The sequence below is a fragment of the Typopeltis vanoorti genome, chromosome 16, assembly GCF_054136105.1.
Source record: "Typopeltis vanoorti isolate ZY-2024b chromosome 16, IOZ_Tvanoo_1.0, whole genome shotgun sequence".
Taxonomy (NCBI): Eukaryota; Metazoa; Arthropoda; class Arachnida; order Uropygi; family Thelyphonidae; genus Typopeltis; species Typopeltis vanoorti.
The window spans coordinates 77599803-77612087 of record NC_143564.1 but is presented as its reverse complement, the minus strand read 5'-3'; the positions used below and the strand labels follow the sequence as shown (position 1 = coordinate 77612087).

Genomic DNA, 12285 nt, shown 5'->3' with positions numbered 1-12285 from the left:
ATTTGTCCATGTACCTTTTATTCATCTCCATTTACTCCACTTTACATAATTTAGTTTTTGTGTATATCACATTTGAGCACTGCAAGCTTAGTAAGATGGATGGAGAGTACTATCCAGCCTGGTTGGCTGAGTGGTTAGTGTATCCGCTCTCCAGCCAAAAGGCTGAGGGTTCGAATCCCGCCGTGGGCATGGATGTTTGTGATTGTCTGTGAAAGTACTAGTGATGGTAGTCGGCAGTAGATGGCATTGGTGTTAAATGATGAAGGTTGGTGGAGTAGTCAGACGAAGAGTTGTAGAGTAGATGCCCTCCCTCGATGAGTCTTTGGACTCCCTGGAGGTGTGATGTAATAATAATCACTTCCACATGAGAGGTCAAAAGGCCTTGTCAAGTAAATGTTTTGTGTGGGCTGGGGTAAAGAGCAAAGTAATCTGTTGATATGATATTCTTCTTAAGTCCTTGAGAATACTTTATGAGAAAGGCAGTTCCACAGAACTCTGGTGGAATACAACATGAGTAGCAGGTTCACTGAATCAGCAGTTAAGTAGAAGCTGTTGCTCCTGTTCCTGTAGGTTTAGCAAAAGAGCATAATGGATGCTGGTTCTACTGAACAGTGCCCATGGAAAAATCTGTGGAAGACATAATGTAGAAACTGAACATCTATAAGACAGTGGCTGAAGAGAGTCTGTTAAAGAGAAGGGGGGGGGCATCAATCAACCATACTGCTCTCTTCTGAACAGCATCAAGAATTTTTAAAGTGCTCTTATATACTGGAATAATGTCCAACTTTGGAATATCGCTCTCACATTTGAGGTGCACTACTCTGAATGCTACAGTAGTATTCCAAGTTTGGGCAAATTTTAGATTTATACAGGAAAAAAGTATGCCAAATTTTTAAGAAGCTGTAAATTCTATAGAAGTGATAGAACATGATTATGCCATGAAAGACAGCAGCAAGAGTTAGTCCGAGAAGAGAAGTCTTGTCTGTTAAGTTGAGCAATAAACAAAGGCGAGTGAATTGAAGAACCAAGGCTTTTTTTTTTGAACCATTAAAGATGACAAGTTTGTTGTCCATTGAAGGATGGTCTGTTTAGGGTACTTATCATAAATGCTCTTGAAGCTCAAGATATTGGAGCACTGCAAGCTTAGTAAGATGGGTGGAGAGTACTATCATAAAACTATGAATAGTATCATGAGAATATAACAAAGATTTGTATTTAAGTCTTGTAGATCTGGAAAAGGCATGTGACAAGGTGCTAAGGAGGAAAAAAAAAGTCATTCAAGAGAAATGGGATATTGTATTGAGCCATACATACAGTTGAGATGTACGTCAGAAGTTAAAATTGAAGGAGGTACAGGAAGATGGTAATGATTTGATGTTAAATCAGGTGTAAGACAAAGGTGCACATTATCTATACTTCGTAAGGATTGCATATGAAGGAAAGTGGTAATAAACCTGGCTGATATCAAAATTGGAGAAGTTTATCTCAGCTCTTTACTTTATATGCAGATGATGTTATACTCCTAAATAAATCCAGTACAAGTCTGCAGGATTCTCTAACTAATTTGAATAACTGCTGTAATATTTGTATGAAATTGACCAATGAAAAGAAATGAAAATAGGCAAAGACATCGAATACATCATTTGCATCCTGAATGGAAAATCTATAGAACAAGTAAAACATTTCATTTATTTAGGAATAATTTTTAGCAAAGAATGGCAAACAAAATATGGAAATAGATAACAGAATTAACAAAGCTGGTATGGTAGGAAGTCAACTGAATAAATGTATATGGAATAAGAGAAAAATCAGATGCTAAACTAGCTGTATACAAGATTGTGTTCAAACCAATTTTAACTTATGAATCTGAGAGCTGAATTAGAAATAAGACACTTGATCAAAGACTGGAGACCACCCATGTGAGAGTTCTGAGAAGATCAGGGGAGTAAACAGATATCTTCAATGGTGATATCATATTAAAATGAAGGTATTAGGAAAGAACTTGATGTTGTTAGCATTCAGAGATGTTAGTATTCAGGAATGTGTTAGCAGAGCTAATTTCAGGTGGCATTGTCACTTAAACAGAATGGGAGAGGAAAGGTTAGCAAAACAAGAAAGAAGTATTTTTGTGCCAGAGTGATAGGAAAAAAGATCCACACCAAGGTCTCAGTAGATTAGTAGAGTGAGGATATGTGTTAGAAGACAGAGATATAAGATCTAATGATGTTGGAATCTTCACAGATAACAGATAAATTTGGAGGAATATTATTGATAGGCGTTAGTAACGATCTAACTTTTTTCATGTAATAGTACCATAATATCCTGTACACCTACTGATCGTACATATCTGGAATTTGTACAAAATTCCAGATATGTATGATCAAAATATATACAATAGCTGTTAATAGATCTGGTGCAACAGAAGATATAGTGGCATGTCAGAAGATATAGTGGCATATGAATGTCATACATTCATATGCAGATTTGGTCACTTGAATTTTACAGACATAGACTTTGAAGAACATTATAGGCAGATGACAAAGATAATTAACTGGCTATGGAATGTCAAATGGGCATATATAGGCTGAGTGACTGTGGTCTTGCAGACCTTGGTAAATAGAAATAAGAGGATAATATGATTGAAAATATATAAATTTTTGAGAGAAGTTTAGTGGATGGATATGTTTTGCAATCTTCCAAAGGCCATAAGAGGAATTGGGAATAAAAAAAGAAGCCTTCTCAGGAAGTTACATAATGGTGCGATGAGAAAGGGAAGGAGAAGTACTTTTTTGCATGGTGAGTAATAAGTGGAATACATAGATGGCGAAGTAGTTGCATAAATTTCATTGATAAGTCTAACTTCATAGAGATCCAATTTTAATAATAATAAGAAAGGATTATTCAAATTTTATTTTCATCGTTTCTTTTCAAAGTGAGTCTCAGTTTAATTGACAGTTTTGTGTATGTTTTTTAAGGTTTAGATGAAGTCTCTAGCAGTACAGTATCAGTTGATGACATATGTGGACCTTCAGATTCCTGTGTAAGTGTGAAGTCTCAAATTAATTATTGCTATTTCTGAATCTAGCTGTTATTTAAATTCCCTTTTTTTTTTATATTGGAATTTTAATTCAGTTTGCAAAATATTTCCTTGGCTAACTATTAATTTTTAAAAGAAGGATGACTAAATAAAGTGGCACCTCTATAAAATAATGTTACAAGGTAAAAAATAAAAAAAACTTGCTCAGTGAAGAAAAGGCTAAGATATTCTAATATCATAAATTACATAGTATCCAACTGATCATCTACTTCTTAGATGGTAGATTACTTTAACTACTTAACACCACTGTCTTTCTTAGTAGAGCCCATTTTCCAAGCAAGTCTCTGTGGCTAAGTTGGAAAAACAAGACGTACTGTTTAGTAGAAAAAATTAAGTGTTTGAATCCTGAATTCATGTTTACTGCATCATGGCATAAAAGATGCGCAAAAAAAAAAAAAACTTCGGTGACAGAAATGTTGCAAAAATGGTAGTTTTATCATACATGACTTTGATCAGGCTGCATATAAGGAATCTAGAGTGGCTGTCTAGATTCAGGAAATGAAGCAGCACTGAAATAAGATAGAATGTTCAGAAGTGGTCATACACTGAGAGAATGTAATCTGCAGTGCTTGGAAAATAAGAGGGAGAAAGGTAAAGTATCAAAACATTAGATCTTGAAAGAAATTGAACAGATAGATATTGCAGATATTTTCCAAAGAGCAGAGTAATATTATTTTCTTGGTCATCTCTATGAAATCAAAGACTCATCACAGGAGGCTCACTTTAACAATTATTGATACAGTACTTATCATATCTCTCCATGAACAAAACATTAGCAATCACCACTGGTAACTCACTTTATCCAATCACCACCATCCAAGCAAAAAAATCTAGTCCTAACGCCATTGTTGACCACATTTTTATGAAATTTCCTGGGGGTGATTCCTTGTTATCTACTTTGCTGCTATGTATAGAAAAAAAGTCTTCTATGTCAATCCTATGAAACTCCTTTAATGACTTATGATTCTCTCATATTTGGCTATCAGCTGGTTTTTTTGAAGCCCATAGACCTTCAGTCTATCCTCATAGGGTGCATTCCATATACCAGCCACAATCTTGGTAACTTGTCTCATTATCCTCTCCAAAACTTCCTTGCTTCCCATGGAATCCAAGCAACTAGATCTGCACATAGAATGCATTAATAAAGCAGATGTGGCTTTATTAACTCCTCATAAAGAGAAATAATAACCTCCTATCCCTGTTTGTCAGTGTGTTCTTCGACAACCAAGTTATCTAATGAGCCATTTTGTCCACTTTATTGTTATGCCCTCTGAAGTTTAACACACTTCCTCTCTCTCTTACCACCTCAAAATCCCTGGATATGATAGTGCCTTATAAACTTCTTGTAGTTCAGTTCCATCAGTGTAGTACACTTTTTGTAATCTTTTCATCCTAAAGTGGATGACTGTATATTTGGCCATGCTAAATCAGTAGCGTTTACCCTTGATTCTATGAAAATTCATCGAAAGACAGTTTACCAAATGGCAATTCATTGAAAAAGCAATTTATTGAATAAACAATTCGTTGAATGACAGTTCATCATATGACAATTTGTTCCAAATGCAACTGATCGAAAAAACAATTCACCAATAATTTTTAGATGAATTCTATCATAATTCATTGAAAGATGAATTTTCTTAAAAACTATTGTTTTAAAGGGTTTGTTAAGAATACTTAACATCACCCAAGATGTAGACAGCATATGTAGGTGGTCATTGAAATGTTAAATTATTTTATTGTTTTTTACACTATTATTTTGTAAGCATACCTGCTACTTCATTATGTAAATAGTGATTTATCTCTGGATAAAAAAGTTCATTCTGTCTAATTTTTTCACAACAGTGATCAGATTAAAATCAAAACTGACAAATTTTAGATTGTATGAATGGGCAGGTAAGTGTAACTATCACTTCATTGTTGCAAAGTATAAGGTTTTGAAATTTGGTAAGTAACGATGGAATGGAAAGCATACACTTGTTGGGGAAACTTTAAAGGAGGTAGAGGAGATGAAAGATCTAGGAGTGATGGCAGACAAGGACCTGAAATTTAGGGCCCACATTGCACAAGTTGTGAAGACGTCGCATCGGATAATGACAATAATGCGAAGGATCTTGACATGCAGAAAGGTTATGATGCCATTGTACCAGGCCTTGATCAGGTCTCACATGGATTATTGTGCACAGATTTGGTCGCTGGGTTTTCTTTTGGAGTTTGGTCACTGGTTTTTTTTTTTTTTTTTTTTGGAAAGGGTCCAGAGAAGATTCACAAAGTTGGTCAGTGATCTTTGGAACGTGGAGTGCAAGGACAGATTGAGAGAATGTAAGTTGCAGAGCTTTGTGAATAGGAGGAAGAGGGGTGATATGATTGAGACATAAGCTAGTCATGGGTTGTTATCAGGTCAACATGGAAGAGATTTTTCATAGAATGGGAGAGGGAGTTAGAACAGGAGGCCATTGCTGAAAACTGTATAAGGAGGTGTGAGCAGAGGAATGAGGAGTAGGTTCTTTGCAGGGAGAGTGGTTGGTGAATGGAATACATTGCCTGAGTATGTTGTGGGTGTAGGCACATTGAAACAGTTTAAAGCAGTTGGATGAGCATTGTGTGCAAGAGTGTGTACCTCCCATAATGGGTCTCCAACTCCCTGGAGGTCAAATGTTAATAATAAGTAAACTGTAAATTATAGGTATTATTTCTGGGAAAATTCCCATGTTACTCCTCTTAAAAACTATTATTTTTATGGCTATTTTGCTTTCGTTTAGAGTGTTCCTTTTTTAATGTCATTGGCTTTTTACTCAAAGATTCTTAGGGCTTACAGATGTATTTTAGAGACAAACATATGCAGAATAATAGAGGAAGAAAATTCGCATACTTTTTTGGATATTGTTGGTTGTCTTCTTTCTGCGATGTGCATACTTCTGCTGTTAGGCTGTTAAATGGGAAGGGGGTTTTGGAAAACGTGGGGAGGGGTTGAGGTTATGTGGGAGAATTAATTGAAAAACCTGCTTTTTTTTTTTTTTTTTTTTTTTTTGAGGAGGGGAAGGGTTTATGGGAAAAGGAGCCAGGGAGATGGTTAACGGGTTGTGAGCCGTTGTCGGAACTCATGGGAGAAGTGTAGACTATGTCACGTTGGCTTGGTGCTTCTGCCTTTGAAGTGCTTGTGTTATCGCCTATTTGTCGGAGTTGTGACCTAATTTTTATGTTATGGAGCTTCCAACACTCGGAGATTATGTAGGGTCGGTGGACGTTGATTGAGTTTTTGTCACATTTTATGGTTATCGTTTCCAATATTCTAAGCATTGTTTTGTTACTTTGTCTGTCTATTATTATAGCCTTGTCGATTTGCGGGGTATGTTTCTGTTCAACGGTATGAACTGCTATTTCTGTTTTCCCTGTACTCTGTATTCTATTTTTCTTTTTGATGTTGTGTTTTTGTGTTTAAATGTTCTGAATAATATATGCATGTAAACACAAGAAAGATATTTAATTAACCAAATATTTCGGTCTGGAAATAGCAGACCATCTTCAGTGGCACTACAAGAGCAGTTTTAAAAAAAAAAATACAAGGTGGAATACTAACAATAGATCATTTAAAAATAGAACAAGCCGCATGATGTTATATCACTAAGTATTAAAGGGAATATTTTTAAGCAGAGACATGATTGAAATAAAGATATTAATATTCCCTTTAATACTTAGTGATATAGCATCGCGTGGTTTGTTCTATTTTAAATGATCTATTGTTAGTATTCCACCTTGTATTCTTTTTTTTTTTTTTTTTAAACTGTTCTTGTAGTGCCACTGAAGATGGTCTGCTATTTCCAGACCGAAATATTTGGTTAATTAAATATCTTTCTTGTGTTTACGTGCATATATTATTCAGTCTTTATGTCACAAGTATCCTTAAAACATCAAAGTTTAAATGTTCTGGAATAAGGATGTTACAGTCACGGAAGTGTTCTTGTAGTCTTGCCCATAAAGGCCTGATAGTGAAACCTGTGTAGGTGATATCACAGTCTTTTTGGCAAGGAAATTTGTAGACTATGTTGTGGTGTTCTAATATTTCTTTGTGTGTGAGATTTAGTGGGTCTTCTTAGAAGTCTTGCCAATTTTTGGTTTGTGGTGAACACCAGCTTATAGTCAATATGTTTGAAAATGTATTTGTAGGCTTTGTATGTGTTCTGGATGTATGGCAGTGTGATAACTTTTTGTGTTGGGAAGTTTGTTTTGGTTGTCAGGTTGTTTTGATGGGTTCTTGATGTCCTGTTGCGTAATTTATTAGTTGTGTAGGATGGTTATGATTTTTATAAATCTGTGTTAATTTTTTTATTTCTGTGTTGAGATAATTACTGTCAGTTGAAAACTTGTAAGCATTTATAAATTGTGATAGGATGACCGATTTTTTAATTTTTTTATATACCAACAACATCAAAAAAAATTTCTATTTTCAGCTCCCTCTTTCATCTCTTCCCCCCCTCCAAAAAAAGCACCCTTAAAAATAATATATGTATATATTATATTAAAAAAAACTAGGTTTTTCAATTAATTCTTCCACATTACCTCAACCCCCCCCCCAGTTTTTCCAAAACCCCCTTCCCCTTTTAACAGCCTAACAGCAGAAGTATGCACATCGCAGAAAGAAGACAACCAACAACATCCAAAAAAGGTATGTGCGAATTTTCTTCCTCTATTATTCTGCATATATTTGTCTCTAAAATATATCTGTAATGCCCTAAGAATTCTTAAGTAAAAGGCAATGACATTAAAAAAAGGGGCACTCCTAAATGAAAGCAGGCAAAATAGCTGTAAAATTAATAATTATATATTTAGTTTAATCCTTTATCCAAGTGTAAGCAAACAAAGTTTGAGCCTGAAGTATCTTCAGGACTGAGGCAACTCATGGCAAAGGTGGACCGAGTTCTCATCACTTTCCTTAATATCCCATAATGCAAAGCACATCACCTTGCAGAAATATATAATGCTATGCATCATGGGAAGGGTCACTACCCAAACTAGTTTTGACCTTTATTGAGGTCTCTTCAGTGGGAGCCAGACCCAGAAGTGATACCAAGGTTGAAGCAATGCAGAAGTCATATTTCCATATGCCAGTTGCCAAAAGATATCACATTTTATTATTAAATTACTCTGGATTAGAGAAGATGTTGGAAATTTTTTTCCACTTGGTTAGACTATAAATTATATATTTAGTCTAATCCTTTATCCAAGTGTAAGCAAACAAAGTTTGCACCTGAAGTATCTTCAGGATTTGGGCAACTTGTGGCAAAGGTGGACTGAGTTTTCATCACTTTCTTAGTATCCCATAATGCAAAGCACATCTCCTTGCAGACACGTATAATGCTATGCATTATGCGAAGGGTCACTACCCAGACCAGTTTCAACCTTTATTGAGGTCTCTTCAGCAGAAGCCAGACCCCGAGGTGAGAACTCGGTCCACCTTTGCCACGAGTTTCTCCAGTCCTGAAGATACTTCAGGCGCAAACTTTGTTTGCTTACACTTGGATAAAGGATTAAATATAATATATAATTTTATAGTCTAACCAAGTGAAAAAAACTTCTAACATCTTTCTCTAATCCAGAAAATAAGTAAACTGCATAGAAGGTTCAGAAGCAGCTTCAAGTATGAAAATATGAGGTCTACATGATGTACATCAAAATTAACAGAATGCAGATTAGAGTTAGTAAATTCATGGAAAAAAGAAATATGATAAACATATTGAATGGAAATAATAGGAGAAATGCGTCCTGATAAGTAAAAGCAGTGAAAGTGTGACCTGAAAGTTGAAGTTACAGTATCAGTAATAGCATTTTTCTCATGGACAACAGTGGATAAGTAAAATGTAGTATCAGAAAAGATATCAGCACATTAACACTAAATGAGTAATGTGAAGCATAGTTGCCAGGTTAGCTGAGTTGATAGGATCTCTAGGTTTGAATCTCTCTCTGCTGCTCAGTGCAAGGTTACCACCTTCCTTACTCTAAGTTTGAAGTTGCTTGACAAACTATATTTGACATTTACAATATTTCCAAGTTATCTAACCACTGGCCCACTACACCATAACAGTCAGAGTAAGCATTTCATGTATAAGCCTGGGGAATCTACACAAGTGCAGAAATATTAATGACATCTGAAAGATTAAACTAAACGTTAGTATTATTACCCCAAGACCTCATGGAGTCAAAGACTCATCTGGGAGGTCCTTTTATCACACACACACACAGCTCATCATACCATGTCTTAAACACACTCAAACTTCTTGCAGACACCACACTCTCGGGTAAGGCATTCCAACCATTTACAACTCTGCACAAAAAAACCTGCCTCTCACTCCCCTACTCACATCCTCTTTATACAATTTCCAGGGATGACCTCTGGTTCTCCCCCGATCTTCCACTATTTTCTTTAGAACTTCTCCAGCATTGATCCTATAACAACCCCTTACCAACTTATAGGTCTCTATCATATCTCCCCTCTTCCTCCTGTCCACTAGACTCTGCAAATTACATCTTCTCAATCTTTCCTCATACTCGACATTCCAGAGGTCAGAAACTACCTTAGTCAGTCGCCTTTTGGACCCTTTCCAACATCTCTTCATCCTTCTGAAAACCAGGTGACCAAATCTGGGCACAATAGTCCATGTGTGGTCTAATCAAAGCCTTATACAACGGAACAAGAATCTCCCTACTTCTACAAGTCAGTGTCCTCCGCATCATTCCCAGAAGCCTTTATGTTGTCTTCACAATTTTGGCTATGTGTCCCCTAAATTTCAGATCCTTATCCACTATCACCCCCAGATCTCTTATTTCCTCCACCTCCAACAATATATCCTAACCAAGCATAAATTCTGCATCCCATCTTTGTTTTCCAAATTTTAAAACCTTACATTTTGCAACATTGAACTCACATCCCCATTTCCGTGCCCAATCACTCGATTTATTCAAGTCTTCTTGTAAGGCCACAACATCTTCTCTATTTGTTTCATTGGTTTTATATGTTTATAAATGCTCAGAAAGAAAACTTGCCACAACCTTTTGTATGTTTAGAAATTAAATAAATACTTTTGGTATAAACAGCATATTTCTGTTCATTATCACTAAAATTGCTTCCATTTTCATATAGGGTGAAGACTCAGCCTCCAGAAGAAAAAGCAATATTGTATGTTATGCAGTTGCAATTATGACAATTATTTTTATTGGTGGTGGTGTACTGATGGGAGTCATTTTTATAATTGTGGAATAAAACATTTTGCCAGACAAGTAAGGGACTTCCAGTTTGAGCAACAGTTCCGTCCACCTTTCCTGAGTTGTGAATTCTAGCAAGTGTTAGGAATCCAGGATGATAGTTTCATTCCATTAGCTCAGAAACTGGCATATCTGGGATAGCAAATGTCTCTTTCTGATCACGTTTGTGATATTTTATACTAGTTCCTCTAATCAGTAGAACCTTTTTAATGAAAATAGATCTAACATTGTAAAATAAGCATTAACATAATTAGGTATTTTCCTATGTCTTATTAAAAAAATTCTCACATTAATGGTTGAAGATTAAGGAATAATGTGGCTATTAGAAATGTGTTAATTATATATCACTGCATGTGTTTGTGTGCATGTGCAAGAAACATATGCACATATTGTGGCTCTTTATAGAGATTAGTGCACTGAAAATTCATTTGCTCTAGTCTTCCAAAAGGAACTCAGGGTTATAGTGAGGGCTAATTTCAATAAATATGTATAAAAGATGAACAGTGTGTAAATAGGTAGTTTAATAGTTATATACACTTAATTTTGATTATTTTGTCCCCCTGAGAAATTCATCTCTAAAAAAATGTATTTCAAAAAAAAAATATATATATATAATGCAAAGAATAACTATTAAAGAATGTTAAAAAAATTTAATAACATTTATGTTGAGATGCAGGTCTGTTAACACCGGTCATTATTGATCTTTGTAATTAGGAACAAAACAGGTGATTCTATGTATTTAAGGGTGTAGAATTTTAAAACAAAATTCTATATTGATGTATATTTTCATCATGTTGGGATTCTTTGATACATGTATGTCAATGCCAAAACATAAATGGCTAAGTATTGTTTAATGATTAAAAAAAAGTTATTTAAAAAAATAGTATTAATAGAATGCCACTGATCAGCAAATTCAAGTACTACATATTTTATTATAAGTAAGAAAAAAAATATTAAAAGTACAAATTTAAAACTGCTTACATTTTTTTTTGTTAATTCTACCCATAAAATGTTAGTAACACATATTACACTATGAGTAGGTCAGACAGTCCAGTAAAACCAATATGGAAACTCTTTCAAGCCACTTTAGCCTTCTAATATGCAGAGATGGCGATGTAACACAGATGATTTTTCATATAAAGATATCCTTATCTTTATAAAATTATTTATAAAAATTATCTTCATACAGTTGAATTCATATCCACTCATAACATGTGTAATCTGGAAAGCAGAGACATTATCCACTCAACCAGCCAGACCAGAACAATACTTAGTTTCCTCTTGGAAGCATGTTTGTATCTCTCTGTCTACTTCTCTCTCTCTCTGAAGAAACCAACAGTAGTCTCCTATCATACTGTTCTTGTACTAGTGATACAACTTTCAGGTGTATCACTGGTAGCCTTATCAACTTTCGCTGGTAGGTTATTCACTTACCATGGTCAAAACGGGGAATCAGCGTGTGATTCTGGAGAGGGAGCCTGAGAAACTGCCACCATATTCCATTTTCCCTGTATGCGATTGCTCCATTACCATAATGTCCTGGAGGGAAGTTACTTTAGTTTTGCAAGTCACAAGGTTTTTGCAGGGTGAACAGGAAAGAGGTCTGGGAGAAAATGATGGAGGTGTGAATCTTCAGTGATATCTTGTACTTATTATAAAGTTGATTAACTTAATTGTAACTGAAAAATTCTTCAGCAATATATTTCCAGGCTTCTGATGCTATTTTCATTTCATATTATTCATTTTTTAAAACTTCCATAACATGAGGTCCAATAAATATACCACCTTAAGTTTGGCTTGTGAAAGTTTTGGAAATAGTGTACTAGGTAATGAAATGTAGATCCATTTTTGTCAAGTGCTTTAACAAAGTTTTTTTTTTTTTTTTTTTTTTTTTTTAAGAACCAGTTTATTGTTCAGTCATGGTAGAAACA

The 12285-nt window shown here is 35.0% G+C and overlaps 1 protein-coding gene across 1 annotated transcript in view; it reads left to right on the top strand.

Moving 5' to 3' along the window:
- LOC150098146 (uncharacterized) overlaps nt 1-10958 on the top strand; it is a 186854-nt gene extending 175896 nt beyond the window's left edge. The window contains exons 7-8 of the mRNA XM_090406307.1: nt 2976-3040; nt 10233-10958. Coding sequence (XP_090262433.1) covers nt 2976-3040; nt 10233-10352 — 185 coding nt within the window. The 3' untranslated portion in view covers nt 10353-10958. The remainder of the gene's footprint in view (nt 1-2975; nt 3041-10232) is intronic.
- Nucleotides 10959-12285: the final 1327 nt, after the last annotated feature.